Source organism: Anabrus simplex, chromosome 7 (assembly GCF_040414725.1).
Source record: "Anabrus simplex isolate iqAnaSimp1 chromosome 7, ASM4041472v1, whole genome shotgun sequence".
Classification (NCBI taxonomy): Eukaryota; Metazoa; Arthropoda; class Insecta; order Orthoptera; family Tettigoniidae; genus Anabrus; species Anabrus simplex.
In genome coordinates, this window is record NC_090271.1 from 90,458,550 (window position 1) to 90,473,544 (window position 14,995).

At 44.2% G+C, this 14,995-nt stretch overlaps 1 protein-coding gene across 1 annotated transcript in view; it reads right to left on the bottom strand.

Annotated features, from left to right (window-relative positions):
* JhI-21 (Juvenile hormone Inducible-21) overlaps positions 1-14,995 on the bottom strand; it is a 249,849-nt gene that overhangs the window by 103,046 nt on the left and 131,808 nt on the right. Inside the window, exon 2 of the mRNA XM_067151198.2 lies at positions 13,164-13,289. Within this exon, the coding sequence (XP_067007299.2) occupies positions 13,164-13,289 (126 nt within the window). The remainder of the gene's footprint in view (positions 1-13,163; positions 13,290-14,995) is intronic.

Sequence of the window (14,995 nt, forward strand, 5' to 3'; positions counted from 1 at the left end):
GCGGAATTTAAGGCTGAAGGCAATTATCCACGGGAACAGACTTCCAGTGGATTTATTATTATTCTTGGAGTAGGACTTGCTCAGCCAAACAGTTACAGAAAATGGAAGGAGACCCAGATGCGTCAGCACTGCGAGGAACGGTCGTTGTCGCGGCAGGCAAAAGAGTGCTGACTCGGTGGCAATTTTTCTTGACGAGGATGAAGGAAGTTAAGCAACGGATGACGCAGGTACAACTGGTAAACAGATATTGCGAAGAGAACGATAGTAAGAAAGTATGGAGCAAAATAAACAAAATCTGTAAAGAAAACAGGAATAGTAACCGAGAAAGCATAAACAACGATGAGTGCATAGAGTATTTGAAGGGATTACTACGGGGACTGGATGAATGGAAAGGAAAGTTCATAAAAAAAGGGACTAGTATACTTAGATATACGGAGAACACCCTCCCCTTATCAAATGAACCAATAACTGAGAATAAAGTAATGGTGACAATGAAAAAGAAAAGGGAAGAGAGGAATATCTTGTGCAATTACTGTATTCGCATACAAATTTTGGAAAATGTTAGGTAACAAGAGTCATGCTGGGAATGATAACTAAAATATTTAATACAATGTTTGGTTGTAGAAAAACTACAAGATTTTGGCAAAACGGAATAGTTTGTCCCAAATGGAAGGGAGAGAGTTTGAATACAAATGACTGAAAGGGACATTACTCTGTTAGACACACTCAGCAAGATTTACACCAGGATATTAGCAAAGAAATGAAATGATTACTCTGTACACTCGGTATACCGGATCGTTTTCAAGAAAGGAATGATAACTTCCGATAATATATCAGTCATTAAAACAATGGATAAAAAACAATGGATAAAAACTTAAATAGAAAGGATGCTAAGTTTACGGTAGATTACATCTATAGACCTACAGGAAGCTTTTGACTCAACCAACCGGGTTCGATTCCCGGTCGGGTCGGGGATTTGAACCTTAATAGGTTATTTCCACTGGCCCGGGGACTGGGTGTGTATGTGTCGTTCTTAAACAGAAAATACAAGAAAAACTAAGAGAGAATTAGACAAAAATATCAGTAAAAAAGTCTAATATATATATTAAAAACAGACGGATGGTCGTCGCGAAACTGAGCGGAATACGGGTGTCAAAAAAAATGATTAATGCTACTGAAGAATTATATTCAGAGATTAAAGTAAAGAAAGATTTGCAATTCAAATATTGGGTGCAAACTACCACCTAAATTATAACAATAAAGTAATTTCTGGCCTGGTTTCCGCAGACCACATGCGTCTGCTCTCTCTAACACCAGCTGGAATGAAAAGCATCACAAAAACTGCTGAATATTGTAGAAAATAGAATTTAAAAAGTAACATCAAGAAAAAAGTAATGTTGTGTAAAAAGGGAAATGCCCGCCTCTGTGGTGTAGTGGTTAGTGGGATTAGCTGCCACCCCCGGAGACCCGGGTTCGATTCCCGACTCTGCCACGAAATTTGAAAAGCGGTACGAGGTATGTAACGGGGTTCACTCACAGCCTTGGTAGGTCAACTTAGTGTAGGGGAGGGGGGTTCGATTCCCACCTAAGCCATCTTCGAAGTTGTTTTCCGTGGTTTCCCACTTCCCCTCCAGGCAAATGCCGGGATGGTACCTAGCTTAAGGCCACGGCCGCTTCCTTCCCTCTTCCTTGTCTATCCCTTCCAGTCTTCCCATCCCCTCACAAAGCCCCTGTTCAGTATAGCAGGTGAGGCCACCTGGGCGATGTACTGGTCCTCCTCCTCGATTGTATCCCCGACCGAAAGTCTCAAGCTCCAGGACACTTCCCTTGAGGCGGTAGAGGTGGAATCCCTCGCCGAGTCCGAGGGAAAACCAACCCTGGAGGGTAAGCAGATTAAGAAAGAAAGAAAGAAAGAAAGAAAGAAAGAAAGAAAGAAAGAAAGAAAAAGGGAAATACACTAAGGAAAAAGGAAAGATGGTAGACAGAAGGTTCAGAAGTCAATAAAATATCTACGAATTATTTTGGCATTTGACGGCAAGTTTAATGAAGAAATTAGACGAACAAACATGAAAGGGTTGGTCACTCAATCTAGCACAAGATGTTACCGGAGGAAGATGCCAGTACTAACTATAAGGAACAGAAAATCATTCTAAATTTTGTAATAAAATCCTGCGCATTGCATGGGACAGAAATATGGGGTACTGAAGAACGCAGTAAAGATCTATATGTAATAGTAAACAAGTTCTCCAAAATAATAATGGGATGTGGCCTTCGAAGAGGCCGAAATCTAATGCTCGATACGCCACACACATCTAGCCCCGAGTCATTCGAATTAACCAATTAAGGTTAAAATTCCCGACCCGACCGGAAATCGAACCCGGGACTCTCTGGACCAAAGGTCAGCACGCTAACCATCTAGCCATGGAGCCGGACATTGCGCAGTTAATAGTGGAGTTATATGCGAAGGTATAAAATACACGCCGATAAAGCTAAAAGTCCGCCTCTGTGGTGTAGGGGTTAGTGTGATTAGCTGCCACCCCTGGAGGCCCGGGTTCGATTCCCGGCTCTGCCATGAAATTGGAAAAGTTGTACGAGGGCTGGAACGGGGTCCACTCAGCCTCGGAAGGTCAAATGAGTAGAGGTGGGTTCGATTCCCACCTCAGCCAACCTGGAAGTGATTTTCCGTCGTCTCCCACTTCTTCTCCAGGCAAATGCCGGGATGGTACCTAACTTACGGCCACGGCCACTTCCTTCCTTCTTCATTGTCTATCCCTTCTAATCTTCTCATCCCCCCACAAGGCCCCTGTTCAGCATAGCAGGTGAGGCCACCTGGGCGAGGTATTGGTCATTCTTCCCAATGTCTCACGCTCCAGGACACTGCCCTTGATGCGGTAGAGGTGGGATCCCTCACTGTCTCCGAGGGAAAAACCAACCCTGGAGGGTAAGCCGATTAAGAAAGAAGAAGATAATAATAATAATAATAATAATAATAATAATAATAATAATAATAATAATAATAATCTTTCTTTATTTCTTTCTTTCTTTCTTTCTTTCTTTCTTTCTTTCTTAATCTGTTTTTCCCTCTAGGGTTGATTTTCCCCTGACGCTGCTAATCGTATAAACCACTACACTGTGCCCTTACCTGTTAAGCTGAACTGGGATGGCTGAGGTGGGAATCGAGCCCTCTTCTACTCATTTGACCACCCGGGGCTGAGTGGACCCCGTTCCAGTCCTCGTACCACTTTTTACAGTTCGTGGCAGAGCCGGGAATCAAACCTGGGCCTCCGGGGGTAGCAGCTAATTACACTAACTACTACACCACAGAGGCGGACATTATTATTATTATTATTATTATTATTATTATTATTATTATTATTATTATTATTATTATTATAAGAAGGAGAAGAAGACGACTCCATCGTCACTCAGCTATGCTGACATGCCCGTAAGAGCGCAAGCAGAGGACTGACATTTACGACGTCACGCACGTGCCCAATGTGGGCCGATAAGTTTGACTTGAACTTGAAAGTGGAGGGGAAATGTCAGGACTCGCTTGCTCGCTCGTTTCTACGCAAATAATATGGCAGAAAGACAACTGCAGGCTTAACATTAATCTAACAGCTGGCGAAGGGAGGACAGCTGGTTAGTACAATCTGGTGGTCGCGCTCTCTCGAGAGTTCTTTCCAGGAAATACTATAAGTTACACAATCGTAAGTATAGAGATTACCGGGCGAGTTGGCCGTGCGCGTAGAGGCGCGCGGCTGTGAGCTTGCATCCGGGAGATAGTAGGTTCGAATCCCACTATCGGCAGCCCTGAAGATGGTTTTCCGTGGTTTCCCATTTTCACACCAGGCAAATGCTGGGGCTGTACCTTAATTAAGGCCACGGCCGCTTCCTTCCAACTCCTAGGCCTTTCCTATCCCATCGTCGTCATAAGACCTATCTGTGTCGGTGCGACGTAAAGCCCCTAGCAAAAAAAAAAAAGTATAGAGATTGGCAGTGACAGTAGTGATGACAAGGGCCTGGATTTTTTTTGTAATATCAAAGTGTGACATACGTACATAAAAATGTAGCAAATATCAGTTAAATATGTACATTCATAAAATGTCCAACTCGTTGGCTGAATGGTCAGCGTACTGACCTTCGGTTCAGAGGGTCCCGGGTTCGATTCCCGGCCGAGTCGGGGATTTTAATCGCTTCTGATTAATACTTCTGGCTCGGGGACTGGGTGTTTGTGTCCATCCCAACACTCTCCTCTTCATATTCACACAACACACTACACTACCAACCACCACAGAAACACGCAATAGTGATTACATCCCTCCATATAGGGTTGGCGTCAGGAAGGGCATCCGGTCGTAAAACAGGGCCAAATCCACATGTGCGACACAGATCGCACCCGCGACCCCACAGGTGTGGGAAAAGCGGTGGAAAAAGAAGAAGAAGAAGAAGAAGATGTACATTCATAAAATATGTAGCAGTGTCTGTCTGTTAAGTCATCAGCCCAGAGGCTGGTTGGATCCTCAAACAGCACCACCAAAGGCTATGCAGTTATAGGGAAACCGCAAAAACCAATGGCAGCACCAAAATGAGGCGTGCTAGGCAAGATGAGGAGTGAGGTAGTTTGCCATTGCTTTCCTCGCTGGAAAGGTACTAATGCAGCACGAATGATCGTATGATCAACACCTTTTATAACACTCAGACACTAGTTGTGTTCCAAATGTCATTACTCAGCACCATCCATACCCCAGCAGCTTCCATACTGTCACAGCCATGGATGAGGCTGGGACTTCGGTGGAAGTTACACTTTGCTCTGGCCTGTGCCAAGAGGCGCATACAAAGATATGAGACAATAAAATAGTTTTATATACCGCCATATTTTATGACAAAGTCATCATTGTTGTTCGTCCGGCTCCTTGGCTGAATGGTCAGCGCAGTGCTCTTCGGTTCAGAGGGGCTCAGGTTCGATTCCCGGTCGATTCGGAGATTTTAACCTTAAATGGTTAATTCCCTTGGCTCAGGGACTGGGTGTTTGTGTTGTCCCCAACATCCCAGCAACTCACACATACACTGTCCTCCACCACAATAACACACGGTTACCTACACATGGCAGATGCCGCCCACCCACATCGGAGGGTCTGGTTTACTAGGGCTGTACCCGGCTAGAAATGGCCACACGAAATTATTATTATCATTGTTGTTTCGGATAATTTATATAGGCTACTGTTTTCTCATTTTGACGTTATGAAATTATACCAGGAGGTACGCCGCTACGCCGCACGTTCAAAACGAGCGCCTAAAAGATCCCCTCTATCTATCAAATGTGAAACCAATAATACAACAAGTTAGAACTTTACTCAGAAGATGCCACCACTAAAATATGATAATTTTTTTTATTGTGAAGTTTCCTGAACTGACTGTATTTCAACTTGTTTTGTTTGACATTTATCAAGAAGTTTGGACTTTCTCTCATAGATGACACCACCAAAAAACTATGATCATGCACCCTGGTGCGAAGTGAAAGAACTTTTGATTTAAAGAAGTTTCGTATTCATAAGTTTTTCATTTATTTTTGGGTTGGCAATATTTATCTTTTCTTTCCGCCAGTTTTGAATCTAGCCAATCACGAATTTCTGTAATTAATTTTCCGCCTATCACAGGTTTCTTCCTCGATTCTGAGTGTCACTTTTGAATTTAACCAATAAAATTCTGGGGGGGGGGGGTTGTCTGGATTATTCATGAATGATCACGAACTTTCCCCGAGGGTTTATAAACTGCGGCTTTTCTCGTCTCTTGGCCATTCGATCTTCATCTAAGTGTGTGTGTCAAGCAGGAGGCGGGCGGCGCCTCTTTCATCAGGCAGCAGTTCTTCAGCAAGGTAATGGCCACATAACATCTTACTTTCTTGCTAGATCCGCAGTTTAACCCGAGGGAAAGGTCCGACTCATTAACTGTGTAACCTACTTTTCTAAAAATGTAACTTTCTGCCGGCTAATGTAAAAAATTCATAAAATCTGCAACTGTAAATCGGGGATAAAGTGTGATGTACCCTCTCGAGCTCCCCTTCATATTGGTTTGAGGTGACTACACTTTGTAACTGGAGTTCTTCCTCTCTGTCATGTCTTAATTTATTCTTATACGAGTCACCTCCATAGTTTGGGAATAGACCCTGTTTCATCGGCCTAGTGCCCTTTAGGTTTTAACAGTTCATTTTTAGGAGTTCCAGTACACGCCTCCATTCAATTTGTGTTTCGGGCCATTTACTTAACCTGATTTCTTTTTTTTTTTTTTTTTTTTTTTTGCAACGGCCCAATAGGTTGGGAACTGGATACCCCTGTTTCAAATTTTGTAAATTGTGCCTTGGTGGCGAGTGATGGTAATTTTCTGATATTGCCTTGAATAGGCTTGGAAAACAGAGCACGTCAGCTCCTTTCAAGTGTTGTAAAAATGCCTCTGGGAGGCTTGATGTTGTACATTGGGAGCAAGTGCTTCATGTATTGAGCGATTTCTGCCCTTGACTAAATTTGTGCTTTTGGTAAATTTGAGCTAGGAGCTCAAGAACTGTAAAGCGAGGGGCTTGAAGCCCAGTAGTTTTTAAACAGTCACTAAATTTTGGATTTCTTGTCTTGTCTAGAATTTGTCAGTGTACCTGACATTTCATTGTTATGAAAATTTTGTTATTTAAGAAAATATAACCTTCAGTTTAAGTTTTAAATTCTCTTCTTGACATTGTAGCTAGACCCATTCATCCCGGCACCTTCTTTCACCTCTTCTGCTCCACGGGCATCTCCATACCAGAAATAATCAAACCAAAGGCATAATCAAAATACTTCAAATATTTAAAAATAATGTTTTGCACTGTAAATCGCGGATTATATTAGACAATACATTGTTGTAGCTAATTTTCTGCTGCTCTCATACCCTGAAAATGAAATAAATGATTGTATTTAGTTGATATAGACTCTTTACACCGCTATTAAGTAACATAAATAGTACGGTAACTTATTTGTTATCGTGATGTGCAGTGTGTCACCAAGTACAGGTGCGGCAGAAATACCTGACGAATTTCAGACGTAAATAACTCAGCAACGCAACAAGACATTCACAATTTTGTTGCGCAGTTTAAGAAAAGCAGGGTTTGCCATTTATGTTACATACAGTAGATTGGAGCGAACTAAAGGTCGCATTGGCCACATTTTTCAAACAGGTGTTATTGTCGTGGTGCGCGCGGTCTTGGTCTTGGCCTTGGCCTTGGAGAACACGTGCATCGTCTCGTCCGGGGTAGTCAGTCAGCCAGCCAGTCGCTAGCATAGCGTGGAGTGGTGAGCACCGAGGTTTCGTGATTGAGACTTATTTCAAAACTGTTCGACTCGTTGGCTGAATTGTCAGCCTACTGGCCTTCGGTTCAGAGGGTCCCGGGTTCGATTCCCGGCCGGGTGGGGGATTTTAACCTTAATTGGTTAATTCCAATTGCTTGGGGGCTGGGTGTGTGTGGCGTATTCAACATTAGAAATCATCCTAGGTAGGGGGTAGGGCCCTCATCTTCACAGACATGCAGGTCGCCTAATAGGCCGTCTACTAGAAAAAGACCTGCACCAGGCCTCTCCGGAGGCCATACGCCATTACTTATTTCAAAACTGCCGAATCCGTTACCACAACACTGCGTTTGTTTCGCAGACACTTTGGCTTAGGTCGACATGAGAAAGTTCCGAGCAGGAACACCATTCTGTTTGTTATGAGCAACTTCCTGCAGCCGACACTCACAGACTTAGGGAATCCTGCTGTGTGTTTCCAACAAGATGGTGCCACTGCACACACAGCCAGGGCGTCGATGGGTCTCCTCAGAGGAATGTTTCTAGGGCGTCTCATCTCCTTACGGGGTGACGTTCCATGGCCAGGCCGTTCCTCTCACCTCGCCCGTGTGATTTCTTTCTCTGGCGATATTTTAAGGATCGCGTCTTCCGACGTAAGCCGAAAGCTGCCATCCGTGAAGAAATCGAGGCAATACCACAAGGCATGTTCAAGCGAGTCTTGCTGAACTTCAGGGAGAGGCTTCAGAGGTGCATCGAACAGGTCGACATTTGGATGACATTATTTTTAAAACCTAATGTGTATGTGGCGCAAATGGCAAACACTACTCTTTCCAACTGTGCAATAAGTCTTTGAATGGCTTGTTGCGTTGCCGAGTTATTTAAGTTTGAAATTCGTCAGGTATTTCTTCCGCATCCTGTACTTCTCCCGTTTTCCATTGTGATGTTTTAACGCTGATCCGATAAACTTCTCTTGTAGGCTGAGAAGGACCGTTCCAGCATCGCAGGAATTCACCGGTGCATATTTAAAAAGATAAACCTACCCGGCTGAAAGATCTTGCGGGGGCTCTTCTTGTTCGCCACTAATGATCTCGTAAATAGACAGAGCTCGAATAACCTAGAATTCATCAAGACTGCATGGAGTTTTATTAGAAACTTTGACCAATGAAAGGCACCTAGCCATCCCAGATTCTGTGAAAGGATTAGTGATGTATGCCGTTCAGGCACTCGGACCTACTGTATTTCACTGACAAAGGGTTAGAAATTCCAATTTAAAAGGAATGTTAAGGCCAAATTTAGCAATTGAAATATATTCTATATGAGATGAAATTCACTAGTCATTTTACTGAAAATGAAAATCCATAGCCTGTTTCCAGTCATTCGACCGGGTCGGGAATGGAATGAATGAGGCCTCATCTAGCGACGAGGATAGGAATTGTGCCGGCAGCCGAAGCCTGTCGCACTCCTCTGGGGCAATGATTAATGAATGACAGCTGAAATGAAATAATATTGGAGAGGGTAGCTGGAATGAATGATGGCAGGGAAAACCGGAGTACCCGGAGAAAAACCTGTCTCGCCTCCGCTTTGTCCAGCACAAATATCACATGGAACGATCGGGATTTGAACCACGGAATCCAGCGGTGAGAGGCCGGCGCGCTGCCGCCTGAGCCACGGAGGCTCATCAATAATTTTATTATAGTCTGAAAATTAAACAAGCTGACATTTTCTTAATATTTGAATAATTACCTACATAGGTACCAAAATGTTACATTTTTCACATAATATGTAAAATATATGTAAAATGGAACACAGGCGGACGTCTTCAATTCTCAGACTGGAAAAAAAATTTTGTAAAATAAGGAGAGAAATGTATTTTTCTATGTTATTACAACAATCCACATACCCTGCATAAAATCAAGGAAATCTTCACGATTAATGTCCGCATAAACACTACTGAAGAGCTGCAAGCAGTTATCAGTCACTATGTTCCGACGTGCCCAAACGTTCATAGACGTGAACGGAGACTACCTTCAGCATCTGCCGTAATTTCTCGGTGAGTGAATTAATTCCGCCTCTATGGTGTAGTGGTTAGCGTGACTAGCTGCCACCCCCAGAGGCCCGGGTTCGATTCCCGGTTCTGCCACGAAATTTGAAAAGTGGTACGAGGGCTGGAACGGGGTCCGCCCAGTCTCGGGAGGTTAAATGAGTAGAGGTGGGTTCGATTCCCACCTCAGCCATCCTGGAAGTGGTTTTCCGTGGTTTCCCCACTTCTCCTCCAGGCAAATGCCGGGATGGTACCTAACTTACGGCCACGGCCGCTTCATTCCCTCTTCCTTGTCTATCCCTTCCAATCTTCCCATTCCCCCCCCCCCCCACAGGGCCCCTGTTCAGCATAGCAGGTGAGGCCGCCTGGACGAGGTACTGGTCATCCTGTCTAGTTGTATCCCCCAACCCAATGTCTCACGCTCCAGGACACTGCCCTTGAGGCGGTAAAGGTGGGATCCCTCGCTGAGTCCGAGGGAAAAACAAACCCTGGAGGGTAAGCAGATTAAGAAAGAAAGATAAATACCCACTTTCCAGCAGTACCTACATATTATGTCAAACCGTTTCAGGCAAGACACCAAATCGCCTCCACAGGCATTTAAAGAACCTTTTCAGGTGTATCACACTATTCAAATGCTTGCTTAAATACCCCATATCTTACCTATGCTATTTTTGGCGCAAGTATTTGCTTAACATTAACAATACTTTTAGTTAATGCTAATCTCTTTTAATTTCTTTCTGCCACATACTTCTTAAAATACAAAAAAAAAATAAAAAATTACACATAAAATCTTTGTTATTCATCCTGGAGAGATCCATTCTTTATTTAACAATTTAGCTATTGTATAGAAATCTCTCTCTCGTTCTACTTTTAATTTATATTCATCACCAAAATATTTAGTTCTCAGTGCATTAGTTCCTCTATATACTCTCAATAGATGAGCCTCTGCCATTATTTCTTCACAGAATAAACAATGATTTTCATTATGATTCTCTTTCAGCCCCTTATTTTTATATAACCCCAGTAGCCACCACACCACACCTCCTAGCTCTCTATTTGGGAGCCTTTCTTTTCTTATTAACATATTTTGAATAATTCCACAAAATTCTGCTAGTGTTCTTTTGGTTTCACATTCTGCCCTAATCATCTGTTTCTCTATGTCCCTCACTCTAATCGTTACTTTTTTGATGAATCTCTTCTCTTTACTGTTCGTCTCTTTATACCAGTATTCTCCCATTCCTATTCTGTCTGGCATACTTCTCACTTTCGACACCCAATAATCATCTGGTGTTTCATCTGGTGTCACCAGGCGAATGCCGGCACTGTGCCTTAATTAAGGCCACGGGCGCTATCAATCCTTGCGTCGCCAAAAACCTTCGATGTGTCAGTGCGACATTAAAAAACTAGCAAAAAATTTCGTGGCCCACTGAGTGAGCTGGCTACGTGGTTTGAGTCGTGTAGCGTTGAGCTATAATTTTAAAGATAGTGGGTATGAATCCCTCTGTCGGCAACCCTGAAAATGTTTCTTCTGCAATTTTTCATTTTCACACCAATTAAGACCAAGGCCGCTTCCTTCCCAACCCTAGCCCTGCTCTATCCCATCCCCACCATAAGACCTGTCTGAGATGGTGCGACGTGAAAAATAGCAAAAACCTGTTTTTTCGTGGCCCACCCTGTATTATTTTATGACTCCGAAAGGTGGTGAAGTAAGGGTACATCCAAGATGCACGCTGGTTTTCTGAGTCAGACAGTCGGCGCTGAATGTCTGACTCCGAGTGGCAGGTGGGATGTGGCCATTATGAAAGCTGGTTGTCAGCGCAGACAGAGCTGCCACAAAAGAAAAGATATGAAATACAACTGATCAGTGTAGCATGGAACTAACAAGAGAACAGGCTGCAGCTCTATTGCTGCTAAGTGACAATGTTACAACCAAGTTAAAACGAATGAGAAGTGACATACATCCAATAAATGAATTAAGATATATTTACGGGGAGTACAAACACCTTTTTCCACAGTTACTTGTCGACGAAAACAGATTTTTGAATATTTCAGAATGAGTTCGGATACGTTTTGTTTTATTTTGTTAAAATTTGAACACAGGCTTACGAAGAACTGGGCGAATTACCACACTCAACACGAAAACCAACAGTCTGCGCGGCAGGTTGTCTGAAACCAGAATGAACTATTCATTCCGGTAAATATCTGAGTCAGACTACCAGTGCGCAGGCTTCCTGCGCGCAGGTGCATTATGGCCAGTCCCGCTTAAAAACACAGGACATACTTATGTCGACTCGGCGCCGACTGTCTGACTCAGAAAACCAGCGTGCATCTTGGACGTACCCTACGGTATGTTCCGATAAAGTCGAGTACAACCTTGAGAAATGTGCCAGTTGTAGCCTACAGCCCCCGACGCTGGCATGTGTTCAGAAATCAAGGTTAGACCGTCATAATAATTCTGATGTCATTACAGCGTCATTTCCAAATGCCACTAAATGCAGTTGAAGGCCATTCTTATAGTTAGTTAAAGGTGCTGAATAGTCACGGAAGACTTCATTAACTCGCGTTCCAGAATGTGAATCGTGACTGGGAATATTTTTAAGGTCTTTAAAATGACGCTGAGAAGGTCTAATAAAAATAAAAGTGCCAGTCATATCTATGAATAAGATAAGGAGAAAAACTGCCTTATTATTGTTACGGGGATATCGTAGGTTGCAGAGCAGTAAGAAGGCGCGACCTTGAATGGGTGGGCAGATAAAAGATGAGAGCATAATTCGTCGTTCGTTATTGTTTACCCTCCAGGTTCGGTTTTTCCGTCGGACTCAGGGAGGGATCCCGCCTCAAGGGCAGTGTCTTGGAGCTTCAGACTCTGGGTTGGGGATACAACTGGGGAGAATAACCAGTACCTCGCACAGGCGGCCTCACCTGCTATGCTGAACAGGGGCCTTGTGTGGGGACGGGGAGATTGGAAGGGATAGACAAGGAAGAGGGAAGGAAGCGGCCGTGGCCTTAAGTTAGGTACCACCCAGGCGTTTGCCTGGAGGAGAAGTGGGAAACCACGGAAAACCACTTCCAGGATGGCTGAGGGGGGAATCGAACCCACCTCTACTCAGGTGACCTCCCGAGGCTGAGTGGATCCCGTTGCATCCCTCGTACCATTTTCCAAATTTTCGTGGCAGAGCTGGGAATCGAACCCGGGCCTCCGGAGGTGGCAGCTAATCACACTACACCACAGAGGCGGACATTTAAAACTCTAAAATTTGAAATTTTATTTAACTTTAAACTTTGATGAACAGCAACAGATAACCGTTAAATAAACAAATAGCGAGTTCGTCAGCTCTGATCACAACATTGACTTAAGGTCAAAACTTAGTTATAATAATTTGCAAAATGAGCTTGTAGCTCAAAGTTACGCTATTTTCTAACAGCACCTTTGCTCCACTCAATGTACACTCTAGAAGACTGACAAGGGAATGTCACGATGTCCGCATCACCGATTTTGTTCAAACTTTGTAGGTTGGTAGTACTACATCACTAAAACATACTGGCAAAGCCTCCGGTGGTGGCAGCTAATCACACTAACCACTACATCACAGAGGGGGAACTCACCGCTTTCATGTCTGCTATTTCCAATTTATGAATAAGATCCCCCGAGTGTTAAGAGATGTCACGTTTGGAAACAGGCGATAGAGAACACCCCAACTCTCTTTAGATCACACGTCTCATTCCGATTCTTCCAGTTCATTTACACATGCAACCTGACCTGATATTGCAATAATAAAAGCAATGGTGATGTTTATCAGTAGGCCTACCTAATGAGATGTGTACCACTCCGGTGAGGATGATGCCGACAAGCGCTAGAAGCTTGGCAGCCGTGAACAGGCTCTGGATTCTCATGGCCCACTGGACACTCATACAGTTGACTGCCGTCAGGAGACCTGCAACAAGAGTAGATAATGTCATGGCTGCCACATGGAGAACTCGTTATACAAACAATGTGTAAGGTGAAGGATTCCATACTGTAAACAGCTCAGAATAACAAGGCCAGCATTGCCGACGCCCCATCAAACTGTAAGTGATGCCGGATGACGAGTTCTTCAGAACCACCTGATGAGCCTCCACTGCATCTGGAGTATAGACGGTGTCATTTTAAGGGTTAAAATCTCCGGTTTCATCGCTAAATGGCTAGCATACTGACCTTTGGTCCAGAGGGTCCCGGGTTGGATTCCCAGCCGGGTCGGGGATTTGAACCTTCATTGGTTAATTCCGATGGCTCTGGGGGCTGCGTGTATGTGCCGTGTACATAATTAGAATTCATCATGGGTAGGTCCCCATTCTCTTAGGCGCGCAAGTCACCCATACGGCGACAAATCGAAAGACTTTCCCCACGCTTCTTCGGAGGCCACACGTTATTATTATTATTATTATTATTATTATTATTATTATTATTATTACTTGCTTTACGTCCCACTAACTACGTTTATGGTTTTCATAGACGCCGAGGTGCCGGTATTTTGTCCCGCAGGAGTTCGTTTACTTGCCTGTAAATCTACCGACGCGAGGTTGACGTATTTAAATCACAGATAGGTATTGTGACGACGATAGGATAGGAAAGGGCTGGACAAGCGGCCGTGGTCTTAATTAATTAAAGTACAGTCCCATCATTTGCCTGGTGTCAAAATGGGAAACCACGGAAAACCACTTTTCAGGCTGCCGACACTGGGGTTCGAATCCATTATCTTCCGGATGCAAGCTCACAGTGCTCGCCCTTAAGCGCACGGGCAACTCGCTCAGCCGGATTCATCAAAGATATTACAATGGCTGTTAAAAGTGCGAATGTCACAATTTCGTTATTTTTTCATGAACTCAGTATTAGAAATAACATTGAGTCTCCAACGTATGAAACATGTTTTTTTTTTCTTCTTCTTAATCTGTTTACCCACCAGGGTCGGTTTTTCCCTCGGACTCAGCGAGGGATCCCACCTCTACCGCCTCAAGGGCCGTGTCCCGGAGTTTCAGACTTTGGGTCGGGGGATACAACCGGGGAGAATGACCAGTACCTCGCCCAGGCGGCCTCACCTGCTATGCTTAACAGGGGCCTTGTGAATGGATGGGAAGATTGGATAGGATAGGCAAGGAAGAGGGAAGGAAGCGGCCGTGGCCTTAAGTGAGGTACCATCCCGGCATTTGCCTGGAGGAGAAGTGGGAAACCACGGAAAACCACTTCCAGGATGGCTGAGGTGGGAATAAAACCCACCTCTACTCAGTTGACCTCCCGAGGCTGAGTGGACCCCGTTCCAGCCCTCATACCACTTTTCAAATTTCGTGGCAGAGCCGGGAATCGAACCCGGACCTCCAGGGGTGGCAGCTAATCACGCTAACCACTACACCACAGAGGCGGACTGAAACATTTTTTAAGTTCGTAAAAAATGAATTTAAAAAGAGCATTTCATTTCGTGATATCCGTAATAGTAAGTACTGCTACCGTACTGATATAGTAATGAATATGTGAGAAAATGGTAGAGTCCGCCTCTGCGGTGTAGTGGTTAATGTGATTAGCTGCCACCCCCAATGGCCCGAGTTCGATTCCCGGCTCTGCCACGAAATTTGAAATGTGGTACGAGGGCTGAAACGGGATCCACTC